Source organism: Suillus subaureus, assembly GCF_016647635.1.
Source record: "Suillus subaureus strain MN1 chromosome Unknown BJ212scaffold_6, whole genome shotgun sequence".
Taxonomy (NCBI): domain Eukaryota; kingdom Fungi; phylum Basidiomycota; class Agaricomycetes; order Boletales; family Suillaceae; genus Suillus; species Suillus subaureus.
Genome location: NW_024538562.1, coordinates 1598470 through 1621327, shown reverse-complemented (window position 1 = coordinate 1621327; position 22858 = coordinate 1598470). Strand labels below are relative to the sequence as shown.

General features: G+C 42.5%; 4 protein-coding genes across 4 annotated transcripts; 2 read left to right on the top strand and 2 right to left on the bottom strand.

The window, feature by feature from the left end:
• Window positions 1–1608: 1608 nt before the first annotated feature.
• Window positions 1609–2106, bottom strand: BJ212DRAFT_1477889 (uncharacterized protein; the record flags this gene model as incomplete). Its single annotated transcript, XM_041339623.1, has 1 exon — window positions 1609–2106. One exon carries the CDS (start codon window positions 2104–2106, stop codon window positions 1609–1611), a length of 498 nt encoding a protein of 165 aa, XP_041196800.1.
• A 6153-nt stretch (window positions 2107–8259) lies between these two features.
• On the top strand, window positions 8260–8907 carry BJ212DRAFT_1477888 (uncharacterized protein; the record flags this gene model as incomplete). The annotated part of the gene is made up of 2 exons (XM_041339622.1): window positions 8260–8450; window positions 8721–8907. 2 exons carry the CDS (start codon window positions 8260–8262, stop codon window positions 8905–8907), a joined length of 378 nt encoding a protein of 125 aa, XP_041196799.1.
• Window positions 8908–12197: 3290 nt separating this feature from the next.
• Window positions 12198–13616, bottom strand: BJ212DRAFT_1297301 (uncharacterized protein; the record flags this gene model as incomplete). The annotated part of the gene is made up of 11 exons (XM_041332562.1): window positions 12198–12220; window positions 12241–12270; window positions 12334–12410; window positions 12473–12533; window positions 12609–12695; window positions 12759–12790; window positions 12915–12940; window positions 12980–13024; window positions 13286–13326; window positions 13483–13493; window positions 13522–13616. 11 exons carry the CDS (start codon window positions 13614–13616, stop codon window positions 12198–12200), a joined length of 528 nt encoding a protein of 175 aa, XP_041196798.1.
• Window positions 13617–17001: 3385 nt separating this feature from the next.
• Window positions 17002–18144, top strand: BJ212DRAFT_1477887 (uncharacterized protein; the record flags this gene model as incomplete). The annotated part of the gene is made up of 4 exons (XM_041339621.1): window positions 17002–17121; window positions 17174–17249; window positions 17596–17733; window positions 17774–18144. 4 exons carry the CDS (start codon window positions 17002–17004, stop codon window positions 18142–18144), a joined length of 705 nt encoding a protein of 234 aa, XP_041196797.1.
• Between the last annotated feature and the right edge of the window lie 4714 nt (window positions 18145–22858).

Genomic DNA, 22858 nt, shown 5'->3' with positions numbered 1-22858 from the left:
TATGGTGTATTCAGGCTTTCAGCTTTCAGGTTTCCATGGTCAATGGTAGGTATATGCCCTCATATAGGGGTATGTACTCCATGTCTTCGATTCTCTGGGCCTACATCAGCAAACTGATTTGTTTGTTACCCAACTATCTAAGCCCAGTTATGTTTATATGTGATAACAACCACCTCAGCCCACCCATCAATATAATATATATCACTACCTCAGCCTATATGTCCATATGTCCATATAGTATACCAATACCTTGGCCCTTATGTCTATGGACCGTCTTCCAAGGTATCACTGGATTCTGAGTTGACAGGGTGCTTGGCTGTGTTGACTTTGATTGACATGGACAGGATCTGAGTCTGAATGTCATTGATGACTTGGATCAAAACTAGTGCAACAGCATTGCTCATATGTCCATATAGTATACCAATACCTTGGCCCATACATCTAAATGATACATATCTGGGCCCATCTGTCTATATGACATCCCCCTATGTTGTTGGCCCATCCATCTATGTAATATACCCCTATGTCAGCCCACACATCTATCTAATATACCCCACATCAGCCCACCCATCTATGTAAAATACCCCACATTGGCCCACCCATATATATAATCAATATTTCACCACTCCCTTGGCCCACCCATCTAAAAAATAATACTAATATGTCAGCCCACCCATCTAAACAATATACCATACATTGGCCCACCTGTCTATATAATAATATTTGCCTTACATCTCTCTGCAGCCCAGCTGTCTATAATATATGTCTATCCTACTCTACATATTACCCAGATGGTCCCACCCATCTCTATTGGTAATAATATTTCTCCCGGCCCATCTGCCATTGTCAAGGATATTTATAACATCAGCATAGATGGGCCCACCTGTCAACATCAAGGATATACATAACATTGGCCCATAGTCCACTGGCTCATCTTATACGGGATATTATGTAGGTTGGTGACCTGTATAATACAGAGTTTGTCACTGAAGGGGCTCTTTTTGCAGCAATATAATAACCTATATTACCCAGTATATAGATATCAAAAAGTTGATGCTCTATTTTGAGCCACATTTCAGCAAGAATTTGTGCATGTACGAAACACAGCTCAGTGAGATTGCTCAATTTTTTTTCCATGTCTACTAGAGGTATCTATAGACCTAACTACAGAGTATCAAGGCATATCAAATGTTAATTTAATGAGTTATTGCTAAGTGTATCAAGGAATGGTGGTGTGTCAACCAGTGGTTGTACACTGTACTGTTTAAAAGAAAATAGATGGAAAATCCAGTATTATCCTTGAAGGAACATGACAAATTTTTGCATCATGTCCCATGCACCAAAAATCTTTAACACATGATTTTTTTTCCAATGTTTTGATAGGAAACATGAGGGGTTTCTATCTGCTCAATCAAATTTTTTTGGATGTTTTTTGGAGAAAAATGGGAATATGCCTGCAGTGAGAATATATCTATGTTTTGTAGCTACAATTGAAAGTTTTATGTGAGAATCAAATGAACATGTGAAGCTACTTGTATAATAGAAAGAAGTACAAGGCTAGGGCTACAACTAAGCCTACAAACAAAAAATGAGCAGGAAAAGTAGGAGCTACATGGTAGTGTTCTCTTGTTTGGTGTGGATGATCATAGACTGTAAAAATGCCTTGCACGGCTCAGGATCATCAACATCTAAGAATGTGCCGCATGCTGCTGCATTCATCATGAACACATGCATGAAAACCACCTTATCATCCTTCAAGATCCCTGCAGCCAACTGCATTAACTTTGGCATACACGACCTATGTTCAGCTACATGAGCATTGTCAGTGCCAAAGTTTGTGTTCAATGAATCTGACAGGTGGTTGATAGTGCCTTGAAGATTCATCAACATGGCAGTATTGGTAGTATCTTGAATGGTCTTCTGGCTTGTGCTTAGGCATGTCTTACCACTGACTGTTGACAGCCTTGGTTTCTTCTCCGACTCTGGCTTCATCACCTGCAACACAGAAGTGTGAGTGGTGGAGGGAGGAGCTGAATAACCTTGGGTCATCTCAGAGTGTGAACACTTGCCAGTGCTGGAGCCTGATGACATAGGGACAGAAGACATGGGGGGGCAATGCTAGTACTGCCATCTGCAAATATAGGACCAGGGGGGGAGCACCCCAGCTGATGTCCAGCTGGGCTATACTTATGTTGGTGGGAATGAAGTTTGGAACAAAAGGAGATGGCACTATGCTTTCAGCATCCATCATGCTGGTGTCAGCATTGTAAGGTGTGCTGCTCATGCTAGCAACCAGTGCAGCTGATTGAGCAGGGTGATATGTGGCCAATCCTTGTGCAGCACTCTCCTTGGGGAGGATGTTATCCATTTTGGAATAGAAGGGCCAACCATTTTCTTAAATGGTTTCATGCAGGGCTGTAAAGAGATAGTAAGTGTCAGCTTCAATGAAGATCAAGGCAATATTGGCACATACCTTCTTACTAACATACTCCTTTCACACAGCTTCAGTGGTTGACCCATCAACATTGGCCCCACACTCATTGTCCCAATGACAACCTGACTACTGACTGATTGCAGTTGGGAAACATGAAGGTTGATCACCTCTCAGAAGAAGAATGTGCAAACCACTTCAAGAGAGGGCTGTGTTTCACATGCCACAAGGCAGGCCATTGTGCCAATAATCAGAAATATCATCTAAAAGGGAATGGGAAGGTTTCCATTTGCCAAGAAAAGATTGAGGAAGAAGATGAAGAAGTTCACCATCTCATGGAGGATTTTTAGAATGGAAGACTGGTTCAACATCAGTATCTTCCCATGTACCTATCAGACTTATTCATGCAATTGGAGAAGCAAGTAATTTTGTGTTCCTATGACACTTATCTCCCATATTCATTTGAAAACTGTCGAAACTACTGCTGTTGTCAATTCTGGAGCAGCAGGAACCTTTATTTCCAAAGATTTTGTGAAACTCCACAAAATGAAGAGTAGTCTTATGAAAACCTTCAAGGTTATGACCACCAATGGAAGTTGTCTAAAAGTGGACTGATTACACATTATTGCACATCAACTTCTGAATCATGAACCTGGAAGAATTTGAAACTGAAGAAAGAACCTGTCCCTGAATCCCCAAAAGTCACACCAATAACTGCCTCCATTGAAGAGATTCCTGATGAAGAAGTTTACACTGCACCCCCCTCTATCCCCAAAACCTCTGAAACCTATGATACTGAGGAAGACATATGGGATAAATATTAACCCTCTATCAAAGATGTAATCACTTACCCTTTGAACAGAAATGTGGTGTGGATAACACAACTTGGCTAGATAGTTGTTAGAATACCTAGCCAATATATGTCTACTAATCCTGCCTAGCTGCTACACTTGCAAGTAAGAATGTTCAACCCAAGGGATCTGCTGTCTAGTCAAGTTCAATAATCAGTACTATGCAAAGGGGTCAAAAGTCTGAAGGTATTGGGTGAAGTCTGATGCATGGGAAATCAGGTCCACAGGTGTGGAGATGCGGAGATGGTGGGAGAGTAAGGGAAATTGAGGGAATACATCAGGACTAGCTTGGAGATGCTAGGGAACATCAGATGAATGAGTGACACTCATGTCGGGTCAGGGAGAGCAGGTAAACAGGTATATTGGCAAGGGTAACTTTAAGGACAGGTATGGGGTGACCAGTATCGGGGATTTCTCCCTCCTACTAAGTGGTCATTGTAATTCTGGTTGCCCAACCCTATATAACTAGCTATGTGAAAGTCCAGAATCCATAGGTGAAAGTAGTAGCAAACATGTGAGTCTGATAATATGTAGGTAAAAGCCCATGAGGTACTGTGGCCAGTGGGAATCCATGTAATAACACTGTCTACTCAATTAGTAATGGGAAATAACTGACTACACACCAGTGGGGTTAAGCAGGACTGGACTGGACATGGTAAGGCAAGTGCATGGGATCCCCAAGCAGGTCCAATGTGTTGGAGATGTGGAGATGGCGGGAAAGTGTTGGAGATGGGTAGGAGATATGCGGACTGGGTGGGGATTGCAGAATGGGGTCCTAGCAGGCCAGCCTGAACATGATCGTCACAGCGGGTCATCAAGAATGTTTCTCTTGACACTCCACTGACAAAGGATGGAACCTTGAAGGCAGAACAGAAACCTATGTTGCCTAAGATCAGTAATCTTGCTCAGAAATTCACTATTGCAGGAACAGAAGGAGAAGCCACAAAAAAGAAGAAATTGTTTGAAGAACTCATCCCTTCCTACCTCTATGATTTTGCTGATATATTTGTGAAAGACAGCCTAAACAAACTCCTTCCTAAATGACCTGGTATAGATCACTGCATTGAAACAAAACCTGGTTTTATCCCCAAAACATCAAACATATACCCCTTATCTGAGAAAGAATGGTCCATGGTCAAGGCTTTTATTGACAAAAACATACAAAAAGGCTTTATTTCTGAATCAAAGTTGCCACAAGCTAGTGGCTTCTTCTTTGTCGGAAAGAAGTACACCCTTGTCAAGATTACCAGTATATCAATGATTGGACAATTAAAAATTTCTACCCTTTGCCCCTTCCTCTCATGCTCATCACCTGACTTCATGATGCTAAATACTTCATGAAAATGGATTTACACTCTGGATATAACAACAACCATATTCACCTGGAAGACCAATGGAAAGCAGTGTTTACCACAGAATTTGGACTCTTTGAACCCAATGTCATGTTCTTCAGTCTTTGTAACTCCCCAGCAACATTCCAAACCTACATGAACTGCACTTTCCAACAGGAGATGAATGAAGGATGACTGGTAATCTATATGGACAACATATTGATTTCCTTGAAGATGCTCAATGAACATCACAAATGCACATGATTAATGAAGATACAACAGGAGAAATTGTTCCTAAAATCAAAGAAGTGAAATATCTCAGTATGATCATTAAACCCAGATATGTCATGATGGACCCTGCAAAGTTGGATGGTATCAAGGATTTGCCTACACCCACATTGGTTAAAGAAACCTGGTCTTTCCTCAGATTCTGTAACTTCTATCAGAACTTCATTTCCCATGATTCCAACCTCACCTGACCTCTGATTGATTTAGCAAAGAAAGATACCATGTTGAGCTGGTCCACTGACTGTAGAAAGCATTCCTATCATTGAAAGATTGCTTCTTGAAACAACCCATTGTGACAACCAAGTTTTCCTTGGGCTGTTATTTGCTTGTTTTACTTACCTTCTCTTATTCCCACTTTCCTTAGGTTATTTCGCATTTTTGCTGCTTACATAATCATCTTCCCTTTACCTAGGACTCTACAGTCACTACTCCGGTTTCCCTTGTTTCCAGTTCTTGGTTGCTCCCCATTCACTTGGGTTATTTAGTAGCATCCCCTAGTTGTAGCTTTCTAGTTGTAGCTTCTTCAGCTCACCAGCTAGCTCCTGGAACATAGTTTCTGTCTTTGGCTTGAAGTGTCTCCCTTTTACTCATTCTATCTCTTGAGCTTGAGCCTAGTCTATTGAATCCCTTGGGTCAAATGTTCTTGCTTGCAGGTGTAGCAGCTAGGCAGAGCATTGACCATTATACTGGCTGAGTACTTTCACCAAGTATCCAGTCAGGTTGTGTCTTTCACACTGTCCTCCAAAATCCCAACCTGACTCAACAACTCACTGTTGCCACTGACACAGTCCTGCTACAGACTGATAAAAATGCATTATACCATCCATGTGGATATCTTTCCCAATCCCTGAATCCTGCAGAATGAAACTACCAAATATTTGATCATGAACTCCTCACTGTTATCAGAGCTCTTATAGAATGGTGTCATTATCTAGAAGGGAACCCCCATCCAGTTATTATATTCACTAATTATCAGAATCTCCTCTATTCCTGCACTGCTTAACATCTCACCCATCGTCAAGCACATTGGCAACTTATCCTATCTATGTTCAACATTGAGTTACACCACATGCCAGGCACCAAGCTTGCCACCCCTGATGCCCTATTGTGCCACACTAATCATAACTCCAATGCCATGGATAACACTGATGTCATACTCTTTCCCAATTCCATGTTTATTTGCCTCATTGATGATTCATTGATCAAAACCCTGACAACTACTGACCCCTTATCTGATACCATTTTCTCTGCCACATCTGATGCACTAGATGGGCTATGCCTTCCTCCCATAAAATCTGGTCTCTCTAACTGGCATATTTGTGATGGTATCTTGTATTACAAAGACTGTGCTTTTGTGAAACCTTCGGCTCACTCAGACATTCTTTGCCACCTCTATGATCATCCTACAGCAGGCTATCCTGGCCATTTTAAAATGAAAGAACTAGTAAAACAAGACTATTGGTGGCCTGGACTCAGCACCTATGTCTGAAAATACATTGAATGTTGCACCCTTTGTCAGCAGATGAAATCAGATATCCACCCTACAATGCCTCCTCTAATGCCTATTTCCACTGATACCATCCTTCCCTTCACTCATCTGTCCATTGATTTGATTACCAATTTGCCTCTTTGCAATGGTTTTGATTCAGTCATGGCCATGGTCAACCATGGGCTTAGTAAGGGGGTAATTATCATCCCTTGCTTAAAAACCATTACCTCCAAAGGCATGTCTACAAGTGATTTGGACTTCACGAAAAGATCATATCAGATAGAGGACCCTAATTTGTATCAAAATTCTCTAGAGCACTTGCTAAACACCTTGATTATTCCATTGCACCATCCACTGCTTATCACTCTCAGACTGATGGTCAAACAGAATGGCTCAATCAGGAATTAGAAACATATCTCCAATCCAAATCTGTTGCTGAACCAGCCCTGAAACATGGGTTGAACACCTTCTCCTTGCCAAATTCATCCATAACCATTGAAAACATGATTCACAAAACACTTTCCCTTTCTTCCTCATGATTGGATACAACCCACAACCATTACCACATGCCCTCCCAGATTCTATCATTCCTGCAGCAGAAGAACAACTCCACATATTGCAGAAAGTCTGCAAAGAAGCAGTTGCCTGTCACAAGATCAGCATGCAATGAATGGCAGAACACTCTCACAGGATGAAATATACCCTGTGGAAGATTGGAAATGAGGTTTGGTTATCAGCAAAGAATTTTACCACACCATTCCCTTCTAAGAAACTTGTGCCTAAACAATACAGCCCCTTTACTGTGAAAGCTGTACTTTCCCCCATCACATTTACACTTGAACTCCCTGACCAATGACAAATTCACCCCACATTCCATGCTTCTGAGCCATCTTCCTATCATGAAACTGATGTTCATGGTCCAAACTTCCATGGTCCTCCTCCTGATATCATAGAAGGAGCAGACAAATATGAAATAGAAGCTATCCTTGTGTACAAGGGAACAGATAAATGAAGATGCTATCTAGTATCCTGGATTGGGTACTCTACAGCTGTTAAGGACATACTCAAGGGCTAACAGATCCTAAGGGCTTCAGCCTCAGCTCATGCACTGTGCCCCTTACTCGAGTATTGCCCCTTATTTCAGAAGGGCAAGACTGATGTGTCCAGAGGGTTGGATGAGTAGCGTAGTGGATCTAGATGACTTCTGGATGCAGGATAAGTATTGTAGGGCTAATCCAGATGAGTCCAAACTAGAAACTAACAGTAGTAGACTGTCGTAGACAGAGGCGGATATGGATAGATTATAGGAATCAATCCTAAGTCTCGGAGGGTGATGAGAGTAGAGATACTCAAGTCCAGAGGACAGGAATGAGTAGAACTAAGATGATATTCAAACTGAGGTACTACAGAGAGTTACAGGAGGTTATATACTATAGGTATCTAACAGAATGATCAATCAGCAGAGACCGAGGCTATGTACAAAGCATATGGATAGTCTATTGGTAAGTAGAAACAGATCACAAATAATGCAATGGAAATCAAGCATAGGTAACAGATCAGTGAGTAGGATAGATATACAGATAACTGAAATACCAGAGTTAGGGGATTACCAAAAGGAGATGAGCACTGATTTGTGGATTCGGATGAATTGTGGACTGGACTGGACGAGTGGCAGATTGGATGATGAGATGTTAGAGGGAGATAAGATGTGGAAAGGATTGGAGATAAGATGTGGATCAGATCGGAGATCTAGATATGTGGATATGATAACAGCTAGTAACAAATAGCTCCCAGAATCTAATCTCTGCAATGCTCCCGATATCCTCTCTGCCTATAAGAAGTCACATCAACTCTAGATAAGAAACAGCCATGTCTTCCATCAAAATTGCCCTTGCTGAAATTGCAACTACTCTTGACTCCATCAACCACAAAATGAACATTGACCAGATCAATGCCATAGCCAACAACAACCCTACAGAATCCCTTTCCTTGTCTTCCATATCCACCTTGTTCAAGCCAGATTGTGTTGTCTTAGAACATGAACATGCTTTGGATGTGAAGTAAGTAGTCAGTATTGCTTACATAATGGATGTTTGTCAATTGGGCACATGAGGCTATTCGTCTATGTACTGATTTGATGATTGGCAACTATCACTAATGTTACTTTTTCACATTCTTTGAATCAAATGAGTATCTCAAGAATGATTGGGTGTGTAATCATGTGGAGCTCAAGGAGATCACAGAAAGGCATAAGGCAGAGTTAGATGAGATGAGGAACAAATATGAAGAAGACCTTGAGAGCTATTGCAACCAGATGGATGATTTGGAAGATATAAAACTGTAATACTTGACATCCAGATGGATGATGTGGAGCAGCTTGACATGCAAACAGATGCTCAGAGGAAGGAGATAGAGGACCTTATCAGCCTCTGGATTCAAAATGAGATGGAGGGGTACCAAGCAATTGCTGTCATCAGAGACAAAATCATCAACTTGATGGATTATGCACTCTTGTAATGCTTTGGTTAGACACATGCATTTGATATTAAATGTTTCCCACACCACTAAGTGTTACCATACAATCCTTCTTACAGCTTGCTTCAGACACATGTAATCTGTATTTAACTGTTCCAATACCATTTTTCAAGGGCATATAGCACTTTCATTGAAGCCTCAATGTTGGCCATCAGCTCACAAGATCTCATTCTTCAACAGTTACTGATGGGCACTTAATGACAACCAGCTACCATTCACAGCAAGGTCTGTGACTGTAGAATCAGGAGGTGCAAGTCTATCAGTGAACACAGTGGTATGTAGTTGTGATGCATTTCATGATTGTCAATTGGTCCCTGATACAGTGAGGCTGTGATGGTGCTGTCAGATTTGATGGTTTACATGTTCAAACTTTGAACTATTTACCAACTGTGGCTTTAACCACAATGTGCATGCAGATGTAGTATTGCCTGCCATTGACAGCAACATCGCCAGTAGCAGTGCATGTATACTGGCTTGAAGCATCAATACTGTAATTCCAGTTGTCCCTCAAGTCACATCTGGATGCTTCCATTCTCCAAGACTTGTCAGTATCTGCATATTGTCAGCAGTAGTGTGCACTATCTCACTTCATCTGAGTTATCCTGTGAATGAATTTGTCATTCCACTTCAACAGCATGCACTGTGCATCCCTAAGTCCATGTACACAATACATCTTCTTCACTTCCATCTCACAGTTCAGTGATGTAGATCTGGAAGGCATTTAGCAGCATTGTCAAGTGACATAGGATATGTATCTGTAACAGCATGTTTCCATGATTGGAATGAATGTTTTGACTGTGTACTATTAGCTAGCATGAATTAAATGCATGGTCTAAACCATAGCACATGAGCACTGCAGATGATCAATTGAGAACCCATCACTTGATGTGCTATTAGCAGGTCCATTGCATGGAAGAAAGTGACATTTTGAATACTCATCATCACCTCAACCATCACCATTTAATATTGACTGATTCATATAAATCTCACATATCAGTGTATTTCATGCCTGTAAGCGATAACTCAAGTATGATCACTCTTGATGTTCCCTAATGAACACTTGCTGATGCCCTTCATACACTGACAATATGGTTCTTGTCCATTGCTAGTCACGAAAACCTGTGACCAGGCCACATGAGAAAACCATGTGAAATTCCCAAAAAGAGGTTTAAGTGAATCTATGTGAAAGTCATGCAAGCACCCATGACATCCCAAAACCCATTCTCCCTTACTTTATATATTTGGCCATCTCATCCTAAAAGGCCCTCTCTGGGCTGCTACTATGGGCAGATATTGGAGGAAATGTAGATGTTGCATAGAGTATGACCTATTACCATTTGTTTCCTGTTAAGCTAATGGATAAAACAGATCAGTCACAATACAATAGACAATGCCTCCAATGACAATACACTGATACAGGAATTTGAGATGGATATAAGCAGATGGAAGATTTCATTCAATCATGATGGCAACTGACTCAGGTGGGCACAGTCAAACTTGTATGTGTGATTGCTCACACCTCCCAGATGCTTGCACATGCACTGAACTTGGCTTGCTAGTGTTTTGTTACTAAAATCAAGAACAACCTATTCATGCCAGTCATTGAAATTGAATCTTCAAGTAATCCTGCAGTCCAGAAACACCTTGAGATTTATGCAGCTTAGCTGGTTACAGATTCTGTTTGGGATTGTCCACAGCATTTTTGCTGCATATGTTGTGCAATTGTTATGCAACTGTGAATCTCACTAGTCTTTGACATATTTGATGAGGGGCATCATGTGGGATAGTAGGTAACAGATTAATAGTGATCCAGCAGTAATCTAGAATTCTCAATTCCAATGTTTAATTCCATTTTTGTAAATGCTAAACTACATATTGTAAACATGTTCTATCTCAGCAAAAGTTATTAGTGATTCATCAGATTAGAATAAATGTATTTGGCTCATGTAATCCACCACATGTCCAACCTCATTTATTTGGGCATCTTGATATGGCATTAGTATTTACAAAAGGAGTATGTGGTGCATAACTTATCCAATGTCATTTCATGTGCTTGTGTCACATGAGGGAAATCAGTTCCAAGTTCAATATATGATCATATGTATATTTATGACTCTCCTCAACATCACTGCTCCATGAATCCATCTTGTAACTTTTGTGAATAGAATAAACACAATGCCTGGCAGTTGCTGAAAGTCAAATGGATCATCCAAGATATTAATGGAGAGTGTTCCCTTGAGGTCACTGGATATTCATACCAGGGGTGCCCTATAGCTCCTCACTATTACTCACCCTTATATGTGCTCAACAAGAAGTTGAGTATTTACAGAAAGGTTATGGAACACCTACAGAAATTACCCCATGTTGAGGTTGCCACACTGCATAATACCTATTTGTCAGTTATGCAATATCTTCACAATGTATGCGTTGCATTTCTCAATGATGCTGGTACATCTTTAGATCCACTACATGGTGAATTTAGATCTGTCATGTTGGACTACTACCTTTGGTTGGACCACACTTGTGATGCCTTTCATGCTGTATGTTGCAAATCCTTGACTGCAGCTCATGGAGTCACCTTTGAAGGCCTGAAGAATGGAGAGTGTTCTGACATCCCAGTATTCTGTGCATTCTCCAAAGTGTCAAGTGTCTGTTTACCTCATTTTTCAATGCAGTAAATTGGACTGCATATCCACATAAAAAATGCAGGGAGCATAATTTCTGTGGAGCCCTACAAGGAACTGGCACAGGAGAACACATTAATGTCTTACTAGATGCAGTTGATTCCTCTCTAAATGTGACTATAGATCCACCGAGCACTATACTATCTGAATCCAATTCATCTGCTCAGATGATGACATTCTATAGAGCATGTAGTCTTTCATTCCAGTTATGTTGACTTTAACATTATACATCATATCAAATTGGCAAGGTCAATAGTGACAGAAACTGCAGGTCAAAATTAATGTCACAATACAGGGATGGCAAGCCTGCCTTCATGTTTCTATGCAGCTGATGCCCAAGAGTTGCAATACATTCCTTATTAAACCACTGGTGGCATATCCTACAATATCACTGGAAGGTCATTGGCAAGTGAAATGCAGGATCACATCAAGTACATGCACACTTGGTGGCTATCTGGGAGTTCTACATATGTTTATTGGCTATCAGCACAGATACAAGCAGAGAGATATTTGCATACACAGATGTTTACTGCTTTCATGTATACCATTGTATGATCCTCTGAAAATTTAATATCAATGGTCCACCAATTATACAGTATCCCTATTAGTATCTGAGGTCGTGCTAAATCACCTTCATCATATGGCAGGATAGTTGCATGATCTACAAAGCATGCACAGATGTCAATCAACTGGCTCAAATATGCAACCATCTCTAGGTACCTACCCTCAACACAGCACATGCCCACTCCAGTTATAAGATCACTGAGGATGAGCCCATATTCACCAACAGAAGCTGTGAGACTAAGTATAGAAGAAGGCATCAGAACAATATCAGTCATTATAAATTAAAATCAACAATGTACTCAACACCCTCATCTTCTAAGTAACCTTGTGATAATACCACTGTATTTTGAGCCATATATCCTACAATAGAATGTTTAGGTGAGTCACAACTGGTGGGACATTTAAAATGTACTGCACTTGCCTGGATCTGCCTACCAGCCTTGAGATAGATATCAACTACCTTACCATACCAATAGGACATCAATGACAGACTCCCATCTTGCAGCTGAACCACTTGTTCATCTAGTGGATAGATTGAGACATTGAAAAAACCATGTGAGGATCACAGTGAAAATACACAGGCACATTCATACTCCTCTCCTACTTGAATCACCATACTATGGTTCACATCATTACCATTTGAATTGTCATCAGCATTATATATCTGTGAAAATAAAGATTAATATAAATGTGAATCTAGGACATTTAAATGACCACAAGAGAGTGTCTATGTTAACTTACATTCCAACAAGGTGCATCACCTCAATCTATGGAGATGAGGATGATCATGGCACATCAGTGTTAACCTTCTCCTTCCATTTGTGTAGGATGCATAACTTGTGATCAATAGTCTGCAGGGCATGAAAGGTTGAGTGGGAGCAAAAATTCCACAAAGAATGTTGAGGGTTGAATGAAATAAGTATCATCAAGTGGAGCTTTTGGCATATCCACCAAAAACATGTCAATCTGACAAACAGATCAAGAAAAAATGTTATGCTTAGACTTATGAGGTGGAGGGTTGTTCTTATGGCATTGCAAGAAGTGTTACACAAATGAATCAGATCTGACTGCAGCTCATGAAATGCTAAAGTTCCATTCCATTGAACTGAAACCTTAAGATGCCTAAAAAATCCAGAGGCTATGCCAGGACAGCCTGTTGACCCAAGACATCAGCAGGGTTTTTTGCATCAGTAATCAGTTAGGTAGTCCATCATGGATGTAGTTTGATTGATTGCATCATATGGATATTTCTATGGGCCTTTGGACTGAATATAATTAAAATTTTACTAGAGTATAATCCCCCACTCACATAACAGCATACTTCATATGATGGATGATGAGGATTCACTAGACATTCTGCAGCAAATCATTAAATTGAACATCCTGGATCCAGAACCACAGGGATTGAGAATACCAGGAGCTACCCAGTGCAGTTCTATACATTACAATAGCAGCACATGATATTGCATGAGGGGAGCTGTGAACAACCTAATCTGGGTGACAGCTCCTTATATAACATAACAGGTGTGGTATTTTGTATGGTTGGTGGGGCAATGCAGAAGGAATTTGATGAAGAAATAACAGGCATTGGGGGTGAAGGATAATGAGAGCCATATGAAGGTGAGTGTCAATGTGGTTGGAGTTGGAGTTGGATTGGAGGAGGCCAGAAGGGTTAATAAGAGGGGTCGTCTTTGAGAAGGAAGGAAGTGTTATGAACTTGGATAGAGTCATTCCAATAAAGGAATCAAAGACCAGGTCCAATTCCAGTCGAGCTTCCCCCCCCACCCATCCTCGCCAGCAATGTCACCAAGGAAGTCTCCCATGATTTTTGCACTCTTCTCCCAACTGCCAAAGTCTGTGATGAAGACTCACAAGTGTGCAAAGTTGTCTTGCATTGTCTTACTAGGATGTGAAAGGCAGAAAACTCACCAAATTCACCATCCTTATATGGTCAACAGTTTAGACAAATACCAACAGTTGATAACATAGTTGTTTGTGGGAGACAAGGTTTTTTTTGTTGAACTTTTCAAGTGAACACTAGTGATGTAAAATGGGCAAAGAAGTGTGGAAATCAATAATTGGCTTGATGCAGTGCTATGACCTTCAGAATAATATGTTGCAGCTGTATGCAATGACTAGAGCTATAATATATCCCTGTGGATATTTCTTACTTATCTTCAGCAATGGAGATCAAATTCACTAGTAAAATTGTCCCAATACATGGCCTCAAAACCAACTCTCTGCTGCTCATGCACTCACTATGAGTATGACACAGTCCAGAACAGAGTACACCCTTTGATGTAGTCTTAAGTGGCCAAGCTCTTAATATTTGTTGACAGATTGTAGGTCTTATTTGTCTTCCCTAATTGATGAATAATATGTGTGATTCTTCCCACAGAACTTTTCCTGTGTCTAAAGAGAACTAGAATGAATACTACTTGTGTAATCAAATATGGCTTAAGTGTGTGGCCTCAAATACTTCTGAATAATGTGTGAAGAATGTGGTAAAACAATGGAGTAAATAAGCTAATATTTCTCCTAGTTGTCACTTATTTGTTCACTTACATAATAGGGGTAAAGAAACTTAGGGGTGTATGCACTAATCCTCATTTGATTCCCCTAAAAATTTGTCTCACTCTGATTGGATGATTGATACTTGGGAATGAAATTAATTATTTCACAAGAGGGGAAAATGAGCCCCTTATATACTACTATACTAGTGGCTATGCTATTGATTACTAATGTACTTAAATTAAATTGGAGTCATATTGAGTCATGCTGAGTCAGTATGAATTATTATGAGAAAGGACTATAGAATGCTCTGGAATTTTATAGAATACTTGGTAAGAATGCTTGGCAAAGGCTGTGTTAAGACCATAGCACTGCCATGCTTTGTAATAATGCTTTGTAAGGGCTGTGTTAGCACTGCCTTGTTGTTGTGCTTTACCAATCATCATCTTTCTAATTATAGTATCAATTTGTCAGGTTCCACAGCTTTGGATACATAGATACAAATAAAGTGGCATAGAATGTTGACACATGTTTATTTCATATCCAAGAAAGATAAGTGGCATGATAAGTATTTTACATGGACAGCTAAGCCATTTCTTGGTGAAACATGCTTTGAAATGTCCAAATAAAATTAATGTTGTGCATAGAAAAATTCAAGTGACTTCATAGTTTGAAATAAAGAGTAACATAAATCATAGTAGCATAAATCATAATATGGTCATGACCATGTACAAAACAAGTTTCATGCATATCAGCATTGTGAAGTCCAAGCCTATCATGGAGTCAGAAGATGAGGAAGTGTCATATCCCGTATGCCAGACATAGATCCCATCATATTCCCATGCTTTCCAGACCTATTTCCGGACCCCATATCAGACTCATTCCTGGATCCCCTATCCTGTCCACCCTATGCACATTCCGTCCAGCAAGACATCTGGACTTTACCTCCTCTCAGATTCTGGACTACATCCACCACCTCACATATCTCAGTCCTGTTTCCGCCCTGCCTTCCAGATCCCCAGATCTCCGGACCTCCAGATATTAACTGTTACTATCTCCGGACCTATTCCCGCCCTCTATCTGAGATCCTGCGCCTATCCCCATTTAGGTATCTCCACCTTTCCAGTTCTCGGTTATCTCTGTTTCCATCTTGCTGATTGATCCTTGTACTAGTTTCATCTCTGAGTTCATTTACTTATGTTCCATCTTACTTACCAATGTGTTTCTGCATGCTTGTACATAGCCTTACTCCATTGCTTACTGATCCTCTTGGATATCCTCTAGTATATAACCCCTGTACAACTACAGTAGAGTCCTCAGTCTGAATATCATCTTAGATCCTGTTCCACTTGCCAATCATCTTCTGGACTTCAGTCCGTCTGAGTCTCATCCTTTTCCATAAGGCCTAGGGAAGGATTCCCTAGGCCGGAATTCCAGACCTTCGGATTTGTCCCCTATGTCTCTGTCCCAAGTCTAGGGATTGCTTCCCTAGGCTAGAGTCTTGCCTTTCCGGCACTTACCCTCTTTCTGGACTTAGGTCCACTTCCTGTCCCTCCAACTCTACCTTAGGGTAGTCTACCTCTGTTTGCTTCTACATTGGACTTCGTCCGATGTAGCCCCTATTCCTTCCGGACCTCCGGACCTCCTGTCTTCTGTACCTCCGGATGTCCTGTCCCTCATACCTCTGGGCATCCTGTCCTTCGGACATTCCGTCCTCCACACCTCCATGTCCGTCCTCCATACCTCCAGACCTCCTGTCCTCTGTACTCCGGACCTCCGGACATCCTGTCCTCCTGTCCTCCAGACCTCCTATCCTTCCATCCTGTTTTCCTGTAGAAGTATTACCTTGCAGTGGGAACTCTCCTGAGCACTTCCTGCATTCCTCCGGAACTCTCCTGCGCTCCTCCGGACATTTCCCGCACTCCTCTGGAAGTCCTCCCACACTCTCCACCAGAGTAGCCAGCCTCCAGAAGTCCTCCGGACTTCATTGGACCATCATTGGACTTCCTCTGAAATGAAGGGCACATACTTGGGTAAGGGGCACAGCGTACGAGCTGAGGCCAAGCCCCTCTGAGTCAGTCTCTCTCTCCTTTGAGCATGGTTCTTAACAGGAAGACACAACTATTCAGGTATGTCGTCTGGTTTGTCTTTCACTTGTCTCACATTTTCTTGTAGCCATTTTTGGGTGGAGTGCCAGAGGTCATCCTTCCCTGGCTCTCCAATTTGCCTTGATCACCCTGGGTTCCAACAAAAAAACCTTTTGGCCCTGCCACAGTAAGTCACATTTATGTGTCTGGGACTCAGGTGTATGCTTACAATGTCACAGGTGATTGCTGGCAGTCACCAAGCAGTCATTGAGCCCTCCCAGCCAACTCCTAAAACCCCAGTGCAGGCACCCCCAGCCATCGATGCAGGTGATATTCTCATTCCCAGACTGGTAAGTACTTTGACTTATCTGAAGTGCATCCATACACTAACACAACCCACAGAACAACCCATGCCAGGCTTGCAGCAAGCTAGACTGGCCCTGTGCAACTCAGTTAGACAAGAGGACCAGAAATCCATGTATGTCATGCATCCACTGCACAACAAAGAAGATCAAGTGCATCTCCACAACTCTGGGACCCCTGCCAAAATGTGTTCATGCTTCCTCTACCACCCAGAAGACGAGGTCCAGGACACCCTCCAAGGCTCCCTCTAAAGCTCCCCCACCTCCCAATCCAAGGCCTGAACTTACAGTTAGTTTTGTGGCCTGTCTGGAACTCCAGCTGTCATGCTATGACAACTCCCAAGACCCAGACACATGGTTGCAGCAAGACCATCACTGCTGTCAAGGCACTTGCATCTGCACCAGCTCATAAGTCACCCAAGGTTTTTTTCATCACTGTCTGATCTTAATTTTCCCTTGTAGCACTTCTGTCTTTGAGTTCAGCAGTCCCTGCTGCAGCACTCAATGTGCCCATGCCAGATCTCCATACCATGGCAATTGTGATTTGGGATGGTGCAGCTCAAATCACTATTCTTGATGCTCATGTGGCAGAGCAGGATGGTAAGATTGATACTCTGCAATGCCTCCATGAAGGCTTTAGGCGCAAAATTGTCAACCAGCACCCCTCATTCCCAATATGCGACCCTCCTGCCAATGCAACATCCTTATTGCTTTATCAATCTGTCCATGTCACCTCCTGAATCTGCACTCCCTCCTCTCACTGATCTCTTGGTGGCAGGGATGGTGTGCACACCCCCAAAATTCAAGGATGCCTCTGCCATTGATGGTCTCCTGTTTGAGTACAACCAAGTTGTTCATCCAGAGGATCCAGATATGTCTGGTGAAATTGTGGACCCAGGTGATCTAAGCAACCTTGTCCCAGAATATGATTCTTCTGATGACACGGATGTTGAGGTGGATGTTGAGGTGAAGGTTGAAGCATCTTCTGAGGAGGTTGACATGGCTACATGATTGCATAGTGATAGATGTAGATACAAGTTTTTCATTGAATGTTACCTCTGCCAGTCCATTTATCGAGTCACTGAGTTCCAAGGACCGAGTACCAAAACCTGAAACCTGAAACTTGCAACTTGAAACTCGAACCAAGTACCAAGTACCAAAACCTGACACCTGAAACTTGAAACTCAACCATCAAAACTCAAAACTCAAAACTCAAAACTCAAAATTCTTGACCAAGTTGTCATATCCCATATGCCAGACATAGATCCCATCATATTTCCACACTTTCCGGACCTATTTCTGGACCCCATATCTGACTCATTCCCAGATCCCCTTCTGCTATGTGCTCCATATCTAAGCAGGATTAGATATGGAGCATTAGATCTGCTATGGAATTACCCCTGAGCTCCAGACCTCCGGATCTTTACTACTAGCCTGATCTGTACTCCCCTATCCTGTCCACCCTATGCACATTCTGTCCAGCAAGACATCTGGACTTTACCTCCTCTTGGATTCCAGACTACATCCACCACCTCACATATCTCAGTCCTGTTTCTGCCCTGCCTTCCAGATTCCCAGATCCCCGGACATCCGGATATTAACTGTACTATTTCTGGACCATTCCCACCCTCCATCCAAGTTCCTGTGCCTATCTCCATTTAGGCATCTCCACTTTTCCAGTTCTTGGTTATCTCTGTTTCCATCTTGCTGATTGATCCTTGTACTAGTTTCATCTCTGAGTTCATTTACTCATGTTCCATCTTACTTACCAATGTATTTCCACATGCTTGTACATAGCCTTACTCTGTTGCTACCTGATCCTCTCAGATATCCTCTAGTATATAACCCCTGTACAACTCCTGTAGAGTCCTCAGTCTGAATATCACCTTAGATCTGCCCAATCATCTTCCAGACTTCAGTCCGTCTGAGTCTCATCCTCCCCTATGTCTCTGTCCCAAGTCTAAGGACTACTTCCCTAGACTGGAGTCTTGCCTTTCTGGCACATACCCTCTCTCCGGACTTTGGTCCACTTCCTGTCTCTCCAACTCTACCCTAAGGGTAGTCTACCTCTGTTTGCTTCTACATTGGACTTTGTCCAATGTAGCCCCTATTCCTTCCAGACCTCCAGATGTCCTGTCCTTTGGACATTCCACCCTCTGTACCTCCGGACGTCCTGTCCTTTGGATGTTCCACCCCCCATACCTTCAGATGTCCCGTCCTCCTAACCCTTGGACATCCTGTCCTCCATACCTCCATGTCCTGTCCTGTGTACCTCTGGACCTTCAGTCCTCCTGTCCTCCTGTCCTCTGGACCTCCTATCCTTCCATCCTGTTTCCTGTAGAAGTATTACCTTGCAGTGGGAACTCTCCTGAGCACTTCCTGCATTCCTCTGGAACTCTCCCACACTCCTCCGGACATTTCCCACGCTCCTCCGGAAGTCCTCCTGCACTCTCCACCAGAGTAGCCAGTCTCCAGAAGTCCTTCAGACTTCATCAGACCATCATCGGACTTCCTCTGAAATGAAGGGCACATACTCGGGTAAGGGGCACAGCATACGAGCTGAGGCCAAGCCCCTCTGAGTTAGTCTCTCTCTCCCTTGAGCATGGTTCTTAAAACAAGTACTGAATACCAAGTACCAAAACCAGAAACTCAAAACCAAGTTTTGATGTTCAAGTTTCAGGTGTTGGGACTTGGGTTTTGGTACTTGGTACTCAGTGAGTTGAGACTCAAAACTCAAAACTTGTAAAAATGTATGAGTTTCAAGTTTCAAGTTTTGAATTTCAGGTTTCAGGTGTCAGGTTTCAGTACTCAGTGAATGTCAGACATGATGTATTTGTCATATGCCACAATCCAGACCCATGTTCCATCATATTCCCACACCTTCCGAGCCTACACCCGGACCCCACTTCATATCCAACTCATTGCCAGATCCCCTTCCGCTGTGTGCTCCACACCTCAGTAGGATCGACTCCACTCCAGATTTACCCCTGAGCTCCAGACCTCTGGATCCTCACTGCTAGCCTGATCTGTACTACCCTATCCTGTCCACCCTATGCACACTCTATCCAGCAAGACATCCGGACTTCACCTTGTCTCAGATTCCGGACTATATCCACCTTCTCATATCCTGGTCCTGTATCCACCTTGTCTTCCAGATCCCCAGATCTCTGGACCTCTGGATATTAACTCCGGACCTATTCCCACCCTCTGTCTGATATCCTGCGCCTATCCCCATTTAGGCATCTCTGCCTTTCCAGCTTTCGGTTACTGTCATATCCACATATCTGGATCTCAGATCTGACCCTTATCTCAGATCCACATCTTATCTCCCTCCAACATCTTGTCATTCAATCTGTCCACTCATCCGGTCCAGTCCACAACTCATCCAAATCCACAACCAGCGCTCGTCTCTTTTCGGTAACCCCCTAACTCCAGTATTTCAGTTATCTGTATATCTGTCCTGCTCCCTTATCTGCTACCTATGTTTCATTTCTGTTTCATGATTTGTGATCCGTTTCTACTTACCAATAGACTATCCACATGCTTCATACATAGCCTCAGACTCTGCTGATTGATCATTCCATTAGATACCTATAGTATATAACCTCCTGTAACTTTCTGTAGTACCTCAGTTCGAATATCATCTTAGTTCTGCTCATTCCTGTCCTCCAGACTTGAGTACCTCTACTGTCATCACCCTCTGAGACTTAGGATTGATTCCTATAGTCTATCCATATCCGCCTCTGTCCCCGACAGTCCACTACCGTTAGTTTCTAGTCTGGACTCATCCGGATTAGCCATACAATACTTATCCCTCATCTGGAAGTCATCTGGATCCATTACGCTACTCGTCCAACCTTCCAGACGTGCTAGTATTGCCTTCCTGAAATAAGGGGCAATACTCAGGTAAGGGGCACAGTGCATGAGCTGAGGCCAAAGCCCTTCAGATCCAGTTACCCTTTGAGTACGACCTTAACAGTTACCTCCTGTTCCGTCTTGCTGATTGATCCTTGTATGAATCTTCATCTCCGAGTTCATTTAGTTATGTTCCGTCTTACTTACTAATGTGTTTCCACATGCTCATACATAGCCTTGCTCCTTTGCTTACTGATCCTCTCAGATAGTCTCCAGTATATAACCCCTGTAGATACTCCTGTAGTTTCCTCAGTTTGAATATCATCTTAGACCTTGCTCTATCTGCCCAATCCTCTCTTGGACTTTGGTCCAGCTAATTCTGTCCTACCCATCAGGCCTAGGGATTGATCCCCTAGGCTGGAGCTCCACCTTTCCAGCACTTCCCCTCTTTCTGGACTTAGGTCCAATCCCTGACCCTCCAACTCTACCTTAGTGTAGTCTTCCCCTGTTTGTTTCTACATCAGACTTTGTCTGATGTAGCCCCTATTCCTTCCAGACCTTCAGATGTCCTGTCTTTCAGATGTTCCGCCCTCTGTACACTCAGATGTTCCATCCTCCTAACTCTTGGACATCCTGCCCTCTGTACCTCTGGACATCCTGTCCTTCTGTCCTCCATCATCCTGCCCTCCTGTCCTCCGGACCTCCTATCCTTCCATCCTGTTTCCTGTAGAAGTATTACCTTGCAGTGGGGAACTCTCCTGAACACTTCCTGCATTCCTCTGGAACTCTCCCATGCTCCTCTGGATGTTTCCCACGCTCCTCCGGAAGTCCTCTAGCACTCCACCAGAGTAGCCAGCCTCCAGAAGTCCTCCGGACTTCGTCAGACCATCATCAGACCTCATATGAAATGAAGGGCACATACTCGGGTAAGGGGCACAGTGTATGAGCTGAGGCCAAGCCCCTCTGAGTCAGTCTCTCTCTCCTTTGAGCAACATGGTTCTTAACAGTATTCAGGCTTTTGGGTTTTGGGTTTCTGTGGTCAATGGTAGGTATATGCACTCATATAGGGGTATGTACTCCATGTCTTTGATTCTCTGGTGCCTACATCAGACAACTGATTTATTCATTATCCAACTATCTAAGCCCAGTAATGTTTATATGTGATAACAACTACCTCAGCCCACCTGTTGATATAATATATATCACTACCTCAGCCTATGCGACCATACAACCATATAGTATACCAATACCTTGGCCCTTATGTCTATGGACTGTCTTCCAAGGTATCACTGCATTCTGAGTCAACAGGGTGCTTGGCTGTGTTGACTTTGATTGACATGGACAGGATCTGAGTCTGAATGTCATTGATGACTTGGATCAAAACTAGTGCAACAGCATTGCTCATATGTCCATATAGTATACCAATACCTTGGCCCATATGTCTAAATGATATGTATCTGGGCCCACCCATCTATATGACATCCTCCTATGTTGGCCCACCTGTATATATAATCAATATTTCACCACTCCCTTGGCCCACCCATCTATATAATAATATCTGCCTTACATCTCTCTTCAGCCCAGCTGCCTATAATATATGTCTATCCTACTCTACATATTACCCAGATGGTGCCGCCCATCTCCATTGGTAATAATATTTCTCCCAGCCCATCTGCCATCATTGAGGATATTTATAATATCAGCATAGATGGGCCCACCTGTCAACATTGAGGATATACATAACATCAGCCCATAGTCTGCTGGCCCATCTTATACAGGATATTATGTAGGTTGGGTGACCCATATAATACGCAGTTTGTCACTGAAGGGGCTCTGTTCCACCCTCACAAGTCATAAAATCACATTGATC